The following is a 15269-nucleotide window of genomic DNA, read 5'->3' on the forward strand; positions in this document are numbered from 1 at the left end:
GAAATAATTGTAAGAATAAAGTTGAGAGAGTTAGTGTGTTGTAGTAGTGTGCAGTCTATCTGTTGAGTTGTGCTGTTTGGCATTAAGGGTCCCTACACTTACTTCAGTTACAACAACATTCCTTTTTATCACTGTGGAAATAGCTGCCTGACACCTAGTCCACTGCAACTGTGGCTAAAGCACACACACGCAGCAGAACAACAAACAACAGACACACACACAGACAAAGAACACACACTGGGCTGTAAATAAACCCAGTCCGCTATATTGTTCAGAGAATGGAATGCCATCTATGACCTCACAGCCAACGCCCCCTCACCCTACAGGTGCCGTATTTTAATTTGAGCCAGTTTCACAGAGCAAGAAAATAATCTCCTTCTGAACAATTATTTTTTTGTTGGGGTTGATGCAATTTTCAGGTAGGGCAAACAAATATAGTGTGATATTTTAAAGTGGAAATTACAAGTTTTAGAAGTCTTTGCCTTTCTGCAGCAACAGGAGGAATTGAAATATGGCATCTGCATCTACCCAGATTGGATTCAGCTGTGTTTGTGTGTACCTTCAGTGACAAAGCGGTGTCGGGGTCAGTGTCATGGTACAGGATGACATTGTTGGCCATGTCGAAGCTCTCTCTGACACCCAGATGGTAAAACAACGACGGCTGCCGGAACACATCACTCATATCAACTACCGCTATGTCTGCAGAGAGAGAGAGAGGAAAGGGAGAGGAGGATTAGGGTTCAGGGAAACATATTCTGTCTTCAACAATAGCTGTATTGTAGCGGTAGTGTCTGTATTGTAGTGGAAGTGTCTGTAATGTAGTGGTAGTGTCTGTTTTGTAGTGGTAGTGTCTGTATTGTAGTGGAAGTGTCTGTAATGTAGTGTAGTGTCTGTAATGTAGTGGTAGTGTAGTGTCTGTATTGTAGTGGTAGTGTAGTGTCTGTATTGTAGTGGAAGTGTCATGAATGTAGTAGTAGTGTCTGTTTTGTAGTGGTAGTGTCTGTATTGTAGTGGTAGTGTCTGTAATGTAGTGGTAGTGTAGTGTCTGTATTGTAGTGGTAGTGTAGTGTCTGTATTGTAGTGGTAGTGTCTGTATTGTAGTGGTAGTGTAGTGTCTGTATTGTAGTGATAGTGTAGTGTCTGTATTGTAGTGGTAGTGTCTGTATTGTAGTGGTAGTGTAGTGTCTGTATTGTAGTGGTAGTGTCTGTATTGTAGTGGTAGTGTAGTGTCTGTATTGTAGTGGTAGTGTAGTGTCTGTATTGTAGTGGAAGTGTCATGAATGTAGTAGTAGTGTCTGTTTTGTAGTGGTAGTGTCTGTATTGTAGTGGTAGTGTCTGTAATGTAGTGGTAGTGTCTGTAATGTAGTGGTAGTATCTGTATTGTAGTGGTAGTGTAGTGTCTGTCTTGTAGTGGTAGTGTCTGTAATGTAGTAGTAGTGTCTGTATTGTAGTGGTAATGTCTGTATTGTAGTGGTAGTGTCTGTATTATAGTGGTAGTGTCTGTATTGTAGTGGTAGTGTAGTGTCTGTATTATAGTGGTAGTGTAGTGTCTGTATTGTAGTGGTAGTGTAGTGTCTGTATTGTAGTGGTAGTGTCTGTATTGTGGTAGTAGTGTCTGTACTGTAGTGTCGTATCTGTATTGTAGTGGTAGTGTCTGTACTGTAGTGGTGGTGTCTGTATTGTAGTGTCGTATCTGTATTGTAGTGCTAGTGTCTGGATTGTAGTGGTAGTGTCTGTATTATTGTGGTAGTGTCTGTATTGTAGTGCTAGTGTCTGTATTGTAGTGGTAGTGTCTGTATTATCGTGGTAGTGTCTGTATTGTAGTGCTAGTGTCTGTATTGTAGTGGTAGTGTCTTTATTGTAGTGCTAGTGTCTGTATTGTAGTGGTAGTGTCTGTATTATCGTGGTAGTGTCTGTATTGTAGTGGTAATGTCTGTATTGTGACTTAAATGTAAATGTAAATGTAGTGCCTGTATTGTAGTGCAGTGTCTGGATTGCAGCAGTAGTGTAGTGTCTGTATTGTAGTGGTAGTGTCTGTATTACAGTGGTAGTGTAGTGTCTGTATTGTAGTGGTAGTGTCTGTATTGTAGTGGTAGTGTCTGTATTGTAGTGGTATTGTCTATATTGTAATGGTAGTGTCTGTATTGTATTGGTAGTGTCTGTATTGTAATGGTAGTGGCTGTATTGTAGTGGTTGTGTCTGCTTTGTAGTGGTAGTGTCTGTATTGTAGTGGTTGTGTCTGTATTGTAGTGGTTGTCTCTGTATTTTAGTGGTTGTCTCTGTATTTTAGTGGTTGTCTCTGTATTTTAGTGGTTGTGTCTGTATTTTAGTGGTAGTGTCTGTATTTTAGTGGTAGTGTAGTGTCTGTATTGTAGTGGTAATGTAGTGTTTGTATTGTTGTGGTAGTGTAGTGTCTGTATTTTAGTGGTAGTGTCTGTATTTTAGTGGTAGTGTCTGTATTTTAGTGGTAGTGTAGTGTTTGTATTGTAGTGGTAGTGTAGTGTCTGTATTATAGTGGTAGTGTCTGTATTGTATTGGTAATGTCTGTATTGTAGTGGTCGTGGCTGTATTGTCGTGGTAGTGTCTGTATTATAGTGGTAGTGTCTGTATTGTAGTGGTAGTGTAGTGTCTGTAGTATAGTGGTAGTGTCTATATTGTAGTGGTAGTGTCTGTATTGTAGTGGTAGTGTCTGTAGTGGTAGTGTAGTGTCTGTCTTGTAGTGGGAGTGTAGTGTCTGTATTGTAGTGGTAATGTCTGTATTGTAGTGGTAGTGTCTGTATTATAGTGGTAGTGTAGTGTCTTTATTGTAGTGGTAGTGTAGTGTCTGTATTATAGTGGTAGTGTCTGTATTGTCATGCTAGTGTAGTGTCTGTATTATAGTGGTAGTGCCTGTATTGTAGTGGTAGTGTAGTGTCTGTAGTATAGTGGTAGTGTCTATATTGTAGTGGTAGTGTCTGTATTGTAGTGGTAGTGTCTGTAGTGGTAGTGTAGTGTCTGTATTGTAGTGGTAGTGTCTATATTGTAGTGGTAGTGTCTGTATTGTAGTGGTAGTGTCTGTAGTGGTAGTGTAGTGTCTGTATTGTAGTGGTAGTGTCTGTATTATCATGGTAATGTCTGTATTGTAGTGTAGTGCCTGTATTTTAGTGGTAGTGTAGTGTCAGTATTGTAGTGGTAGTGTCTGTATTGTAGTGGTAGTGTCTGTTTTGTAGCTGTAGTGTCTGTATTGTAGTGGTAGTGTCTGTAGTGGTAGTGTAGTGTCTGTATTGTAGTGGTAATGTCTGTACTGTAGTGTAGTGTCTGTATTGTAGTGGTAGTGTCTATATTGTAATGGTAGTGTCTGTATTGTAGTGGTTGTGTCTGCTTTGTAGTGGTAGTGTCTGTATTGTAGTGGTTGTGTCTGTATTTTAGTGGTTGTGTCTGTATTTTAGTGGTAGTGTCTGTATTTTAGTGGTAGTGTCTGTATTTTAGTGGTAGTGTAGTATCTGTATTGTAGTGGTAATGTCTGTATTGTACTGTAGTGTCTGTATTGTTGTGGTAGTGTAGTGTCTGTATTGTCGTGGTAGTGTCTGTATTATGTGGCAGTGTCTCTTTTGTAGTGGTAATGTCTGTATTGTAGTGGTAATGTCTGTATTGTAGTGTAGTGTTTGTATTATATTGGTAGTGTAGTGTCTCTATTGTTGTGCCTTGTCTCAGGATGGTAAGTATGTGGTTGAAGATATCCCTCTAGTAGTGTGGGGGCTGTGCTTTGGCAAAGTGGGTGGGGTTATATCCTTTCTGTTTGGCCCTGTCTGGGGGTGTCCTCCGCCACAGTGTCTCCTGACCCCTCCTGTCTCAGCCTCCAGTATTTATGCTGCAGTAGTTTATGTGTCGGGGGGCTAGGGTCAGTTTGTTATATCTGGAGTTCCTCTCCTGTCCTATTCGGTGTCCTGTGTGAATTTAAGTGTGCTCTCTCTAATTCTCTCTTTCTCTTTTTTTCTCTCTCTCCTAGGACCTGAGCCCAAGGACCATGCCTCAAGACTACCTGACATGATGACTCCTTGCTGTGCCCAGTCCACCTGGCCGTGCTGCTGCTCCAGTTTCAACTGTTCTGCCTTATTATTATTGGACCATGCTGGTCATTTATGAACATTTGAACATCTTGGCCATGTTCTGTTATAATCTCCACCCGGCACAGCCAGAAGAGGGCTGGCCACCCCACATAGCCTGGCTCCTCTCTAGGTTTTTTCCTAGGTTTTGGCCTTTCTAGGGAGTTTTTCCTAGCCACCGTGCTTCTACACCTGCATTGCTTGCTGTTTGGGGTTTTAGGCTGGGATTCTGTACAGCACTTTGAGATATCAGCTGATGTACAAAGGGCTATATAAATCAATTTGATTTGATTTGATAGTGGTAGTGTAGTGTCTCTATTGTAGTGTTAGTGTCTGTATTGTAGTGGTAGTGTCTGTATTGTAGTGTAGTGTCTGTATTGCAGTGGTAGTGTAGTGGCTGTATTGTAGTGGTAGTGTAGTGTCTGTATTGTTGAGGTATTGGTAGTGTAGTGTCTGTATTGTAGTGGTAGTGTAGTGTCTGTATTGTAGTGGTAGTGTCTATTATTGTGGTAGTGTCTGTATTGTAGTGGTAATGTCTGTATTGTAGTGTAGTGTCTGTATTTTAGTGGTCGTGTCTGTATTGCAGTGGTAGTGTAGTGTCTGTATTGCAGTGGTAGTGTCTGTGCTGTAGTGATAGTGACTGCATTGTCGTGGTAGTGTCTGCATTGTAGTGTCTATTGTAGTGGTTGTGTCTGTATTGTAGTGGTAGTGTCTGTATTTTAGTGGTAGTGTCTGTATTATGTGGCAGTGTCTGTATTTGAGTGGTAGTGTAGTATCTGTATTGTAGTGCTAGTGTAGTGTCTGTATTGTTGAGGTATTGGTAGTGTAGTGTCTGTATTGTAGTGCTGGTGTAGTGTCTGTATTGTAGTGGTAGTGTCTGTATTGTAGTGGTAGTGTAGTGTCTGTATTGTAGTGGTAGTGTCTATTATTGTGGTAGTGTCTGTATTGTAGTGGTAATGTCTGTATTGTAGTGTAGTGTCTGTATTTTAGTGGTCGTGTCTGTATTGCAGTGGTAGTGTAGTGTCTGTATTGCAGTGGTAGTGTCTGTGTTGTAGTGATAGTGTCTGCATTGTCGTGGTAGTGTCTGCATTGTAGTGGTAGTGTCTATTGTAGTGGTAGTGTCTATTGTAGTGGTTGTGTCTGTATTGTAGTGGTAGTGTCTGTATTTTAGTGGTAGTGTCTGTATTTGAGTGGTAGTGTAGTATCTGTATTGTAATGCTAGTGTAGTGTCTTTATTGTAGTGGTAGTGTAGTGTCTGTATTATAGTGGTAGTGTCTGTATTGTCGTGCTAGTGTAGTGTCTGTATTATAGTGGTAGTGTCTGTATTGCAGTGGTACGGTAGTGTCTGTATTGCAGTGGTAGTGTAGTATCTGTATTGCAGTGGTAGTGTCTATGTTGTAGTGATAATGTCTGCATTGTCGTGGTAGTGTCTGCATTGTAGTGGTAGTGTCTATTGTAGTGGTAGTGTCTATTGTAGTGGTTGTGTCTGTATTACAGTGGTAGTGTAGTGTCTGTATTGTAGTGGTAGTGTCTGTATTGTAGTGGTAGTGTCTGTATTGTAGTGGTAGTGTCTGTATTGTAGTGGTAGTGTCTGTATTGTAGTGGTAGTGTCTATATTGTAATGGTAGTGTCTGTATTGTATTGGTAGTGTCTGTATTGTAGTGGTATTGTAGTGGTAGTGTCTGTATTTTAGTGGTTGTGTCGGTATTGTAGTGGTAGTGTCTGTATTTTAGTGGTAGTGTCTGTATTTTAGTGGCAGTGTCTGTATTTTAGTGGTAGTGTCTGTATTTTAGTGGTAGTGTAGTGTCTGTATTGCAGTGGTAGTGTTTGTATTGTAGTGGTAGTGTAGTGTCTAATGTAGTGGTAGTGTCTAATGTAGTGGTAGTGTGGTGTCTGTATTGTAGTGGTAGTGTCTGTATTGTAGTGGTAGTGTCTGTATTGTAGTGTAGTGTCTGTATTGCAGTGGTAGTGTAGTGTCTGTGTTGTAGTGGTAGTGTAGTGTCTGTATTGAAGTGGTTTGTCTCTATTATCGTAGTAGTGTCTGTTTTGTAGTGGCAATGTCTGTTTTGTAGTGTCGTGTAGTGTCTATATTGTAGTGGTAGTGTCTGTATTGTAGTGGTTGTGTCTGTATTTTAGTGGCCGTGTCTGTATTGTAGTTGAGTGTCTGTATTGTAGTGGTAGTGTCTGTATTGTAGTGTAGTGTCTGTATTGTGGTGGTAGTGTCTGTATTGTGGTGGTCGTGTCTGTATTGTAGTTGAGTGTCTGTATTGTAGTGGTAGTGTCTGTATTGTAGTGTAGTGTCTGTATTGTAGTGGTAATGTCTGTATTGTAGTGTAGTGTCTGTATTTTAGTGGTCGTGTCTGTATTGCAGTGGTAGTGTAGTGTCTGTATTGCAGTGGTAGTGTCTGTGTTGTAGTGATAGTGTCTGCATTGTCGTGGTAGTGTCTGCATTGTAGTGGTAGTGTCTATTGTAGTGGTAGTGTCTATTGTAGTGGTTGTGTCTGTATTGTAGTGGTAGTGTCTGTATTTTAGTGGTAGTGTCTGTATTATGTGGCAGTGTCTGTATTTGAGTGGTAGTGTAGTATCTGTATTGTAATGCTAGTGTAGTGTCTTTATTGTAGTGGTAGTGTAGTGTCTGTATTATAGTGGTAGTGTCTGTATTGTCGTGCTAGTGTAGTGTCTGTATTATAGTGGTAGTGTCTGTATTGCAGTGGTACGGTAGTGTCTGTATTGCAGTGGTAGTGTAGTATCTGTATTGCAGTGGTAGTGTCTATGTTGTAGTGATAATGTCTGCATTGTCGTGGTAGTGTCTGCATTGTAGTGGTAGTGTCTATTGTAGTGGTAGTGTCTATTGTAGTGGTTGTGTCTGTATTACAGTGGTAGTGTAGTGTCTGTATTGTAGTGGTAGTGTCTGTATTGTAGTGGTAGTGTCTGTATTGTAGTGGTAGTGTCTATATTGTAATGGTAGTGTCTGTATTGTATTGGTAGTGTCTGTATTGTAGTGGTATTGTAGTGGTAGTGTCTGTATTGTATTGGTAGTGTCTGTATTGTAGTGGTATTGTAGTGGTAGTGTCTGTATTTTAGTGGTAGTGTCTGTATTTTAGTGGCAGTGTCTGTATTTTAGTGGTAGTGTCTGTATTTTAGTGGTAGTGTAGTGTCTGTATTGTAGTGGTAGTGTTTGTATTGTAGTGGTAGTGTAGTGTTCTGTAGCTCAGTTGGTAGAGCATGGCGCTTGTAACGCCAGGGTAGTGGGTTCAATCCCCGGGACCACCCATACGTAGAATGTATGCACACATGACTGTAAGTCGCTTTGGATAAAAGCGTCTGCTAAATGGCATATATTATTATTATTATTATTAATGTAGTGGTAGTGTCTAATGTAGTGGTAGTGTGGTGTCTGTATTGTAGTGGTAGTGTCTGTATTGTAGTGGTAGTGTCTGTATTGTAGTGTAGTGTCTGTATTGCAGTGGTAGTGTAGTGTCTGTGTTGTAGTGGTAGTGTAGTGTCTGTATTGAAGTGGTTTGTCTCTATTATCGTAGTAGTGTCTGTTTTGTAGTGGCAATGTCTGTTTTGTAGTGTCGTGTAGTGTCTATATTGTAGTGGTAGTGTCTGTATTGTAGTGGTTGTGTCTGTATTTTAGTGGTCGTGTCTGTATTGTAGTTGAGTGTCTGTATTGTAGTGGTAGTGTCTGTATTGTAGTGTAGTGTCTGTATTGTGGTGGTAGTGTCTGTATTGTGGTGGTAGTGTCTGTGTTGTGGTGGTAGTGTCTGTATTGTAGTGGTAATGTCTGTATTGTAGTGTAGTGTCTGTATTATAGTGGTAGAGTCTGTATTGTAGTGGAAGTGTCGTGTCTGTATTGTTGTGTTTTCTCTGTATTGTAGCGGTAGTGTCTGTATTTTAGTGGTAGTGTCTGTATTGTAGTTGTAGTGTCTGTATTGTAGTTGTCGTGTACTGTCTGTATTGTTGTGGTAGTGTCTGTATTGAAGTGGTTTGTCTCTATTATCGTAGTAGTGTCTGTTTTGTAGTGGCAATGTCTGTTTTGTAGTGTCGTGTAGTGTCTATATTGTAGTGGTAGTGTCTGTATTGTAGTGGTTGTGTCTGTATTTTAGTGGTCGTGTCTGTTTTGTAGTTGAGTGTCTGAATTGTAGTGGTAGTGTCTGTATTGTATTGGTAGTGTCTGTATTGTTGTGGTAGTGTCTGTTTTGTAGTGGTAGTGTCTGTATTGTAGTGGTTGTGTCTGTATTGTAGTGGTAGTGTCTGTATTGTAGTGGTAGTGTCTGTATTGTAGTGGTAGTGTCTGTATTGTAGTGGTAGTGTCTGTATTGTATTGGTAATGTCTGTATTATCGTGGTAGTGTCTGTATTGTTGTGGTAGTGTCTGTTTTGTAGTGGTTGTGTCTGTATTGTAGAGGTAGTGTCTGTATGTTAGTGGTAGTGTCTGTATTGTAGTGGTAGTGTCTGTATTGTAGTGGTAGTGTCTGTATTGTAGTGGCAGGTGTCTGTATTGTAGTGGAAGTGTAGTGTCTGTACTATAGTGGTAGTGTCTGTATTATAGTTGTAGTGTCTGTATTGTATTGGAAGTGTCGTGTCTGTATTGTAGTGTAGTGTCTGTATTTTTGTGGTAGTGTCTGTTTTGTAGTGGTTGTGTCTGTATTGTAGAGGTAGTGTCTGTATTGTAGCGGTAGTATAGTGTCTGTATTGTAGTGGGTGTGTAGTGTCTGTGTTATAGTGGTCGTGTCTGTATTGTAGTGGTAGTGTCTGTATTGTAGTTGAGTGTCTGTATTGTAGTGTAGTGTCTGTTTTATCGTGGTAGTGTCTGTATTGTAGTGGTAGTGTAGTGTCTGTATTGTAGTGGTAGTATCTGTATTACCGTATTAGTGTCTGTATTGTAGTGGTAATGTCTGAATTGTAGTGTAGTGTCTGTATTGTAGTGGTAATGTCTGTATTGTAGTGTAGTGTCTGTATTGTGGTGGTAGTGTCTGTATTATAGTGGTAGTGTCTGTATTGTAGTGGAAGTGTCGTGTCTGTATTGTTGTGTTGTCTCTGTATTGTAGCGGTAGTGTAGTGTTTGTATTTTAGCGGTAGTGTCTGTATTGTAGTTGTAGTGTCTGTATTGTAGTTGTAGTGTCTGTATTGTAGTTGTCGTGTACTGTCTGTATTGTTGTGGTAGTGTCTGTATTGAAGTGGTTTGTCTCTATTATCGTAGTAGTGTCTGTTTTGTAGTGGCAATGTCTGTTTTGTAGTGTCGTGTAGTGTCTATATTGTAGTGGTAGTGTCTGTATTGTAGTGGTTGTGTCTGTATTTTAGTGGTCGTGTCTGTTTTGTAGTTGAGTGTCTGAATTGTAGTGGTAGTGTCTGTATTGTATTGGTAGTGTCTGTATTGTTGTGGTAGTGTCTGTTTTGTAGTGGTAGTGTCTGTATTGTAGTGGTTGTGTCTGTATTGTAGTGGTAGTGTCTGTATTGTAGTGGTAGTGTCTGTATTGTAGTGGTAGTGTCTGTATTGTAGTGGTAGTGTCTGTATTGTATTGGTAATGTCTGTATTATCGTGGTAGTGTCTGTATTGTTGTGGTAGTGTCTGTTTTGTAGTGGTTGTGTCTGTATTGTAGAGGTAGTGTCTGTATTTTAGTGGTAGTGTCTGTATTGTAGTGGTAGTGTCTGTATTGTAGTGGTAGTGTCTGTATTGTAGTGGCAGGTGTCTGTATTGTAGTGGAAGTGTAGTGTCTGTACTGTTTTATAGTGGTAGTGTCTGTATTATAGTTGTAGTGTCTGTATTGTATTGGAAGTGTCGTGTCTGTATTGTAGTGTAGTGTCTGTATTTTTGTGGTAGTGTCTGTTTTGTAGTGGTTGTGTCTGTATTGTAGAGGTAGTGTCTGTATTGTAGCGGTAGTATAGTGTCTGTATTGTAGTGGGTGTGTAGTGTCTGTGTTATAGTGGTCGTGTCTGTATTGTAGTGGTAGTGTCTGTATTGTAGTTGAGTGTCTGTATTGTAGTGTAGTGTCTGTTTTATCGTGGTAGTGTCTGTATTGTAGTGGTAGTGTAGTGTCTGTATTGTAGTGGTAGTATCTGTATTACCGTATTAGTGTCTGTATTGTAGTGGTAATGTCTGAATTGTAGTGTAGTGTCTGTATTGTAGTGGTAATGTCTGTATTGTAGTGTAGTGTCTGTATTGTGGTGGTAGTGTCTGTATTATAGTGGTAGTGTCTGTATTGTAGTGGAAGTGTCGTGTCTGTATTGTTGTGTTGTCTCTGTATTGTAGCGGTAGTGTAGTGTTTGTATTTTAGCGGTAGTGTCTGTATTGTAGTTGTAGTGTCTGTATTGTAGTTGTCGTGTACTGTCTGTATTGTTGTGGTAGTGTCTGTATTGAAGTGGTTTGTCTCTATTATCGTAGTAGTGTCTGTTTTGTAGTGGCAATGTCTGTTTTGTAGTGTAGTGTTATGTCTATATTGTAGTGGTAGTGTCTGTATTGTAGTGGTAGTGTCTGTATTGTAGTGGTAGTGTAGTGTCTGTAGTATAATGCTATTGTCTGTAATGTAGTGGTAGTGTCTGTATTATAGTTGTAGTGTCTGTATTGTAGCGGTAGTGTCTGTATTGTTGTGGTAGTGTCTGTTTTGTAGTGGTAGTGTCTGTTTTGTAGTGGTTGTGTCTGTATTGTAGAGGTAGTGTCTGTATTGAAGTGGTAGTGTCTGTATTGTAGTGGTAGGTGTCTGTATTGTAGTGGTAGTGTCTGTATTATAGTGGAAGTGTAGTGTCCGTATTGTAGTGGTAGTGTCTGTATTGTAGTGGAAGTGTAGTGTCTGTACTATAGTGGTAGTGTCTGTATTATTGTTGTAGTGTCTGTATTGTAGTGGAAGTTTCGTGTCTGTACTATAGTGGTAGTGTCTGTATTGTAGTGGTAAGTGTCTGTATTGTAGTGGTAGTGTCTGTATTTTAGTGCTAGTGTAGTGTCTGTATTGTAGTGGAAGTGTAGTGTCTGTATTGTAGTGGTAGTGAAATGTCTGTAGTATAGTGGTAGTGTCTGTATTGTAGTGGTAGTGTAGTGTCTGTATTATCATGGCAGTGTCTGTATTATCGTGGTAGTGTCTGTATTGTAGTGGTCATGTCTGTATTGTAGTGGTAGTGTCTGTTTTCTAGTGGTAGTGTCTGTATTGTAGTGGTAGTGAAATGTCTGTAGTATAGTGGTAGTGTCTGTATTATCATGGTAGTGTCTGTATTATCGTGGTAGTGTCTGTATTGTAGTGGTTGTACCTGTATTTTAGCGGTAGTACCTGTATTTTAGCGGTAGTGTCTGTATCGCAATGGTAGTGTAGTGTCTGTATAGTAGTGGTAGTATAGTGTCTGTATTGTAGTGGTTGTACCTGTATTTTAGCGGTAGTACCTGTATTTTAGCGGTAGTGTCTGTATCGCAATGGTAGTGTAGTGTCTGTATAGTAGTGGTAGTATAGTGTCTGTATTGTAGTGGTAATGTCTGTATTGTAGTGGGAGTGTCTGTATTGTAGTGGTAGTGTAGTGTCTGTATTGTAGTGGTAGTGTAGTGTCTGTATTTTAGTGGTAGTATAGTGTCTGTATTGTAGTGGTACTGTCTGTATTGTGGTGGTTGTGTCTGTATTGTAGTGGTAGTGCCTGTATTGTAGTGGAAGTGTCGTGTCTGTATTGTTGTGTAGTGTCTGTATTGTAGTTGTCGTGTACTGTCTGTATTGTTGTGGTAGTGTCTGTATTGTAGTGGCAATGTCTGTTTTGTAGTGTAGTGTCTATATTGTAGTGGTTCTGTCTGTATTTTAGTGGTAGTGTAGTGTCTGTAGTATAGTGCTAATGTCTGTAATGTAGTGGTAGTGTCTGTATTATAGTTGTAGTGTCGTGTCTGTATTGTAGTGTAGTGTCTGTATTGTAGTGGTAGTGTAGTGTCTATATTGTAGTGGTAGTGTTTGTAGTGTTTGTATTGTAGTGTCTGTATTGCAGTTGAAGTGTAGTGTCTGTATTGCAGTGGTAGCCCTCTCCTGTACTCCCTGTTCACCCACGACTGCGTGGCCACGCATGCCTCCAACTCAATCATCAAGTTTGCGGACTTATTGTATTGTAGTGTAGTGTCTGTATTGTAGTGGTAATGTCTGTATTGTAGTGTAGTGTCTGTATTGTGGTGGTAGTGTCTGTATTATAGTGGTAGTGTCTGTATTGTAGTGGAATTGTCGTGTCTGTATTGTTGTGTTGTCTCTGTATTGTAGCGGTAGTGTAGTGTTTGTATTTTAGCGGTAGTGTCTGTATTGTAGTTGTAATGTCTGTATTGTAGTTGTCGTGTACTGTCTGTATTGTTGTGGTAGTGTCTGTATTGAAGTGGTTTGTCTCTATTATCGTAGTAGTGTCTGTTTTGTAGTGGCAATGTCTGTTTTGTAGTGTAGTGTTATGTCTATATTGTAGTGGTAGTGTCTGTATTGTAGTGGTTGTGTTTCTATTTTAGTGGTAGTGTAGTGTCTATTGTAGTGGTAGTGTCTGTATTGTAGTGGTAGTGTAGTGTCTGTAGTATAATGCTAATGTCTGTAATGTAGTGGTAGTGTCTGTATTATAGTTGTAGTGTCTGTATTGTAGCGGTAGTGTCTGTATTGTTGTGGTAGTGTCTGTTTTGTAGTGGTAGTGTCTGTTTTATGGTGGTTGTGTCTGTATTGTAGAGGTAGTGTCTGTATTGAAGTGGTAGTGTCTGTATTGTAGTGGTAGGTGTCTGTATTGTAGTGGTAGTGTCTGTATTATAGTGGAAGTGTAGTGTCCGTATTGTAGTGGAAGTGTAGTGTCTGTACCATAGTGGTAGTGTCTGTATTATAGTTGTAGTGTCTGTATTGTAGTGGAAGTTTCGTGTCTGTACTATAGTGGTAGTGTCTGTATTGTAGTGGTAAGTGTCTGTATTGTAGTGGTAGTGTCTGTATTTTAGTGCTAGTGTAGTGTCTGTATTGTAGTGGAAGTGTAGTGTCTGTATTGTAGTGGTAGTGAAATGTCTGTAGTATAGTGGTAGTGTCTGTATTATCATGGCAGTGTCTGTATTAAAGTGGTAGTGTCTGTATTGTAGTGGTCATGTCTGTATTGTAGTGGTAGTGTCTGTTTTCTAGTGGTAGTGTCTGTATTGTAGTGGTAGTGAAATGTCTGTAGTATAGTGGTAGTGTCTGTATTATCATGGTAGTGTCTGTATTATCGTGGTAGTGTCTGTATTGTAGTGGTTGTACCTGTATTTTAGCGGTAGTACCTGTATTTTAGCGGTAGTGTCTTTATCGCAATGGTAGTGTAGTGTCTGTATAGTAGTGGTAGTATAGTGTCTGTATTGTAGTGATACTGTCTGTATTGTAGTGGGAGTGTCTGTATTGTAGTGGTAGTGTAGTGTCTGTATTGTAGTGGTAGTGTAGTGTCTGTAATGTAGTGGTAGTGTCTGTATTATAGTTGTAGTGTCTATATTGTAGTGGTAGTGTTTTTTATTGTAGTGGTAGTGTCTGTATTGTATTGGTAATGTCTGTATTCTCGTGGTAGTGTCTGTATTGTTGTGGTAGTGTCTGTTTTGTAGTGGTTGTGTCTGTATTTTAGTGGTAGTGTCTGTATTGTAGTGGTAGTGTCTGTATTGTAGTGGTAGTGTCTGTATTGTAGTGGCAGGTGTCTGTATTGTAGTGGAAGTGTAGTGTCTGTACTATAGTGGTAGTGTCTGTATTATAGTTGTAGTGTCTGTATTGTATTGGAAGTGTCGTGTCTGTATTGTAGTGTAGTGTCTGTATTTTTGTGGTAGTGTCTGTTTTGTAGTGGTTGTGTCTGTATTGTAGAGGTAGTGTCTGTATTGTAGCGGTAGTGTAGTGTCTGTATTGTAGTGGGTGTGTAGTGTCTGTGTTATAGTGGTCGTGTCTGTATTGTAGTGGTAGTGTCTGTATTGTAGTTGAGTGTCTGTATTGTAGTGTAGTGTCTGTATTGTAGTGGTAGTGTAGTGTCTATATTGTAGTGGTAGTGTTTGTAGTGTTTGTATTGTAGTGTCTGTATTGCAGTTGAAGTGTAGTGTCTGTATTGCAGTGGTAGCCCACTCCTGTACTCCCTGTTCACCCACGACTGCGTGGCCACGCACGCCTCCAACTCAATCATCAAGTTTGCGGACGACACAACAGTGGTAGGCTTGATTACCAACAACGACGAGACGGCCTACAGGGAGGAGGTGAGGGCCCTCGGAGTGTGGTGTTAGGAAAATAACCTCACACTCAACGTCAACAAAACTAAGGAGATGATTGTGGACTTCAGGAAACAGCAGAGGGAACACCCCCCTATCCACATCGATGGAACAGTAGTGGAGAGGGTAGTAAGTTTTAAGTTCCTCAGCGTACACATCACAGACAAACTGAATTGGTCCACCCACACAGACAGCATCGTGAAGAAGGCGCAGCAGCGCCTCTTCAACCTCAGGAGGCTGAAGAAATTTGGCTTATCACCAAAAGCACTCACAAACTTCTACAGATGCACAATCGAGAGCATCCTGTCGGGCTGTATCACCGCCTGGTACGGCAACTGCTCCGCCCACAACCGTAAGGCTCTCCAGAGGGTAGTGAGGTCTGTACAACGCATCACCTGGGGCAAACTACCTGCCCTCCAGGACACCGACACCACCCGATGTCACAGGAAGGCCATAAAGATCATCAAGGGCAGCAACCACCCGAGCCACTGCCTGTTCACCCCACTGCCTGTTCACCCCTATCATCCAGAAGGCGAGGTCAGTACAGGTGCATCAAAGCTGGAACCGAGAGACTGAAAAACAGCTTCTATCTCAAGGCCATCAGACTGTTAAACAGCCACCACTAACATTGAGTGGCTGCTGCCAACACACTGACTCAACTCCAGCCACTTTAATAATGGGAATTGATGGAAAATTATGTAAAATATATCACTAGCCACTTTAAACAATGCTCCCTAATATAATGTTCCCTACATTATTCATCTCATATGTATACGTATATACTGTACTCTATATCATCTACTGCATCCTTATGTAATACATGTATCACTAGCCACTTTAACTATGCCACTTTGTTTACATACTCATCTCATATGTATATACTGCACTCAATACCATCTACTGTATCTTGCCTATGCCGCTCTGTACCATCACTCATTCATATATCTTTATGTACATATTCTTTATCCCCTTACACTTGTGTCTATAAGGTAGTAGTTTTGGAAT

At 40.3% G+C, this 15269-nt stretch overlaps 1 protein-coding gene across 1 annotated transcript in view; it reads right to left on the reverse strand.

The window, feature by feature from the left end:
• Positions 1-15269, reverse strand: part of map3k15 (mitogen-activated protein kinase kinase kinase 15) — a 66420-nt gene that overhangs the window by 31870 nt on the left and 19281 nt on the right. The window contains exon 2 of the mRNA XM_046290962.1: positions 560-699. Within this exon, the coding sequence (XP_046146918.1) occupies positions 560-699 (140 nt within the window). The remainder of the gene's footprint in view (positions 1-559; positions 700-15269) is intronic.

The sequence above is a fragment of the Oncorhynchus gorbuscha genome, linkage group LG12, assembly GCF_021184085.1.
Source record: "Oncorhynchus gorbuscha isolate QuinsamMale2020 ecotype Even-year linkage group LG12, OgorEven_v1.0, whole genome shotgun sequence".
NCBI lineage: Eukaryota > Metazoa > Chordata > Actinopteri > Salmoniformes > Salmonidae > Oncorhynchus > Oncorhynchus gorbuscha.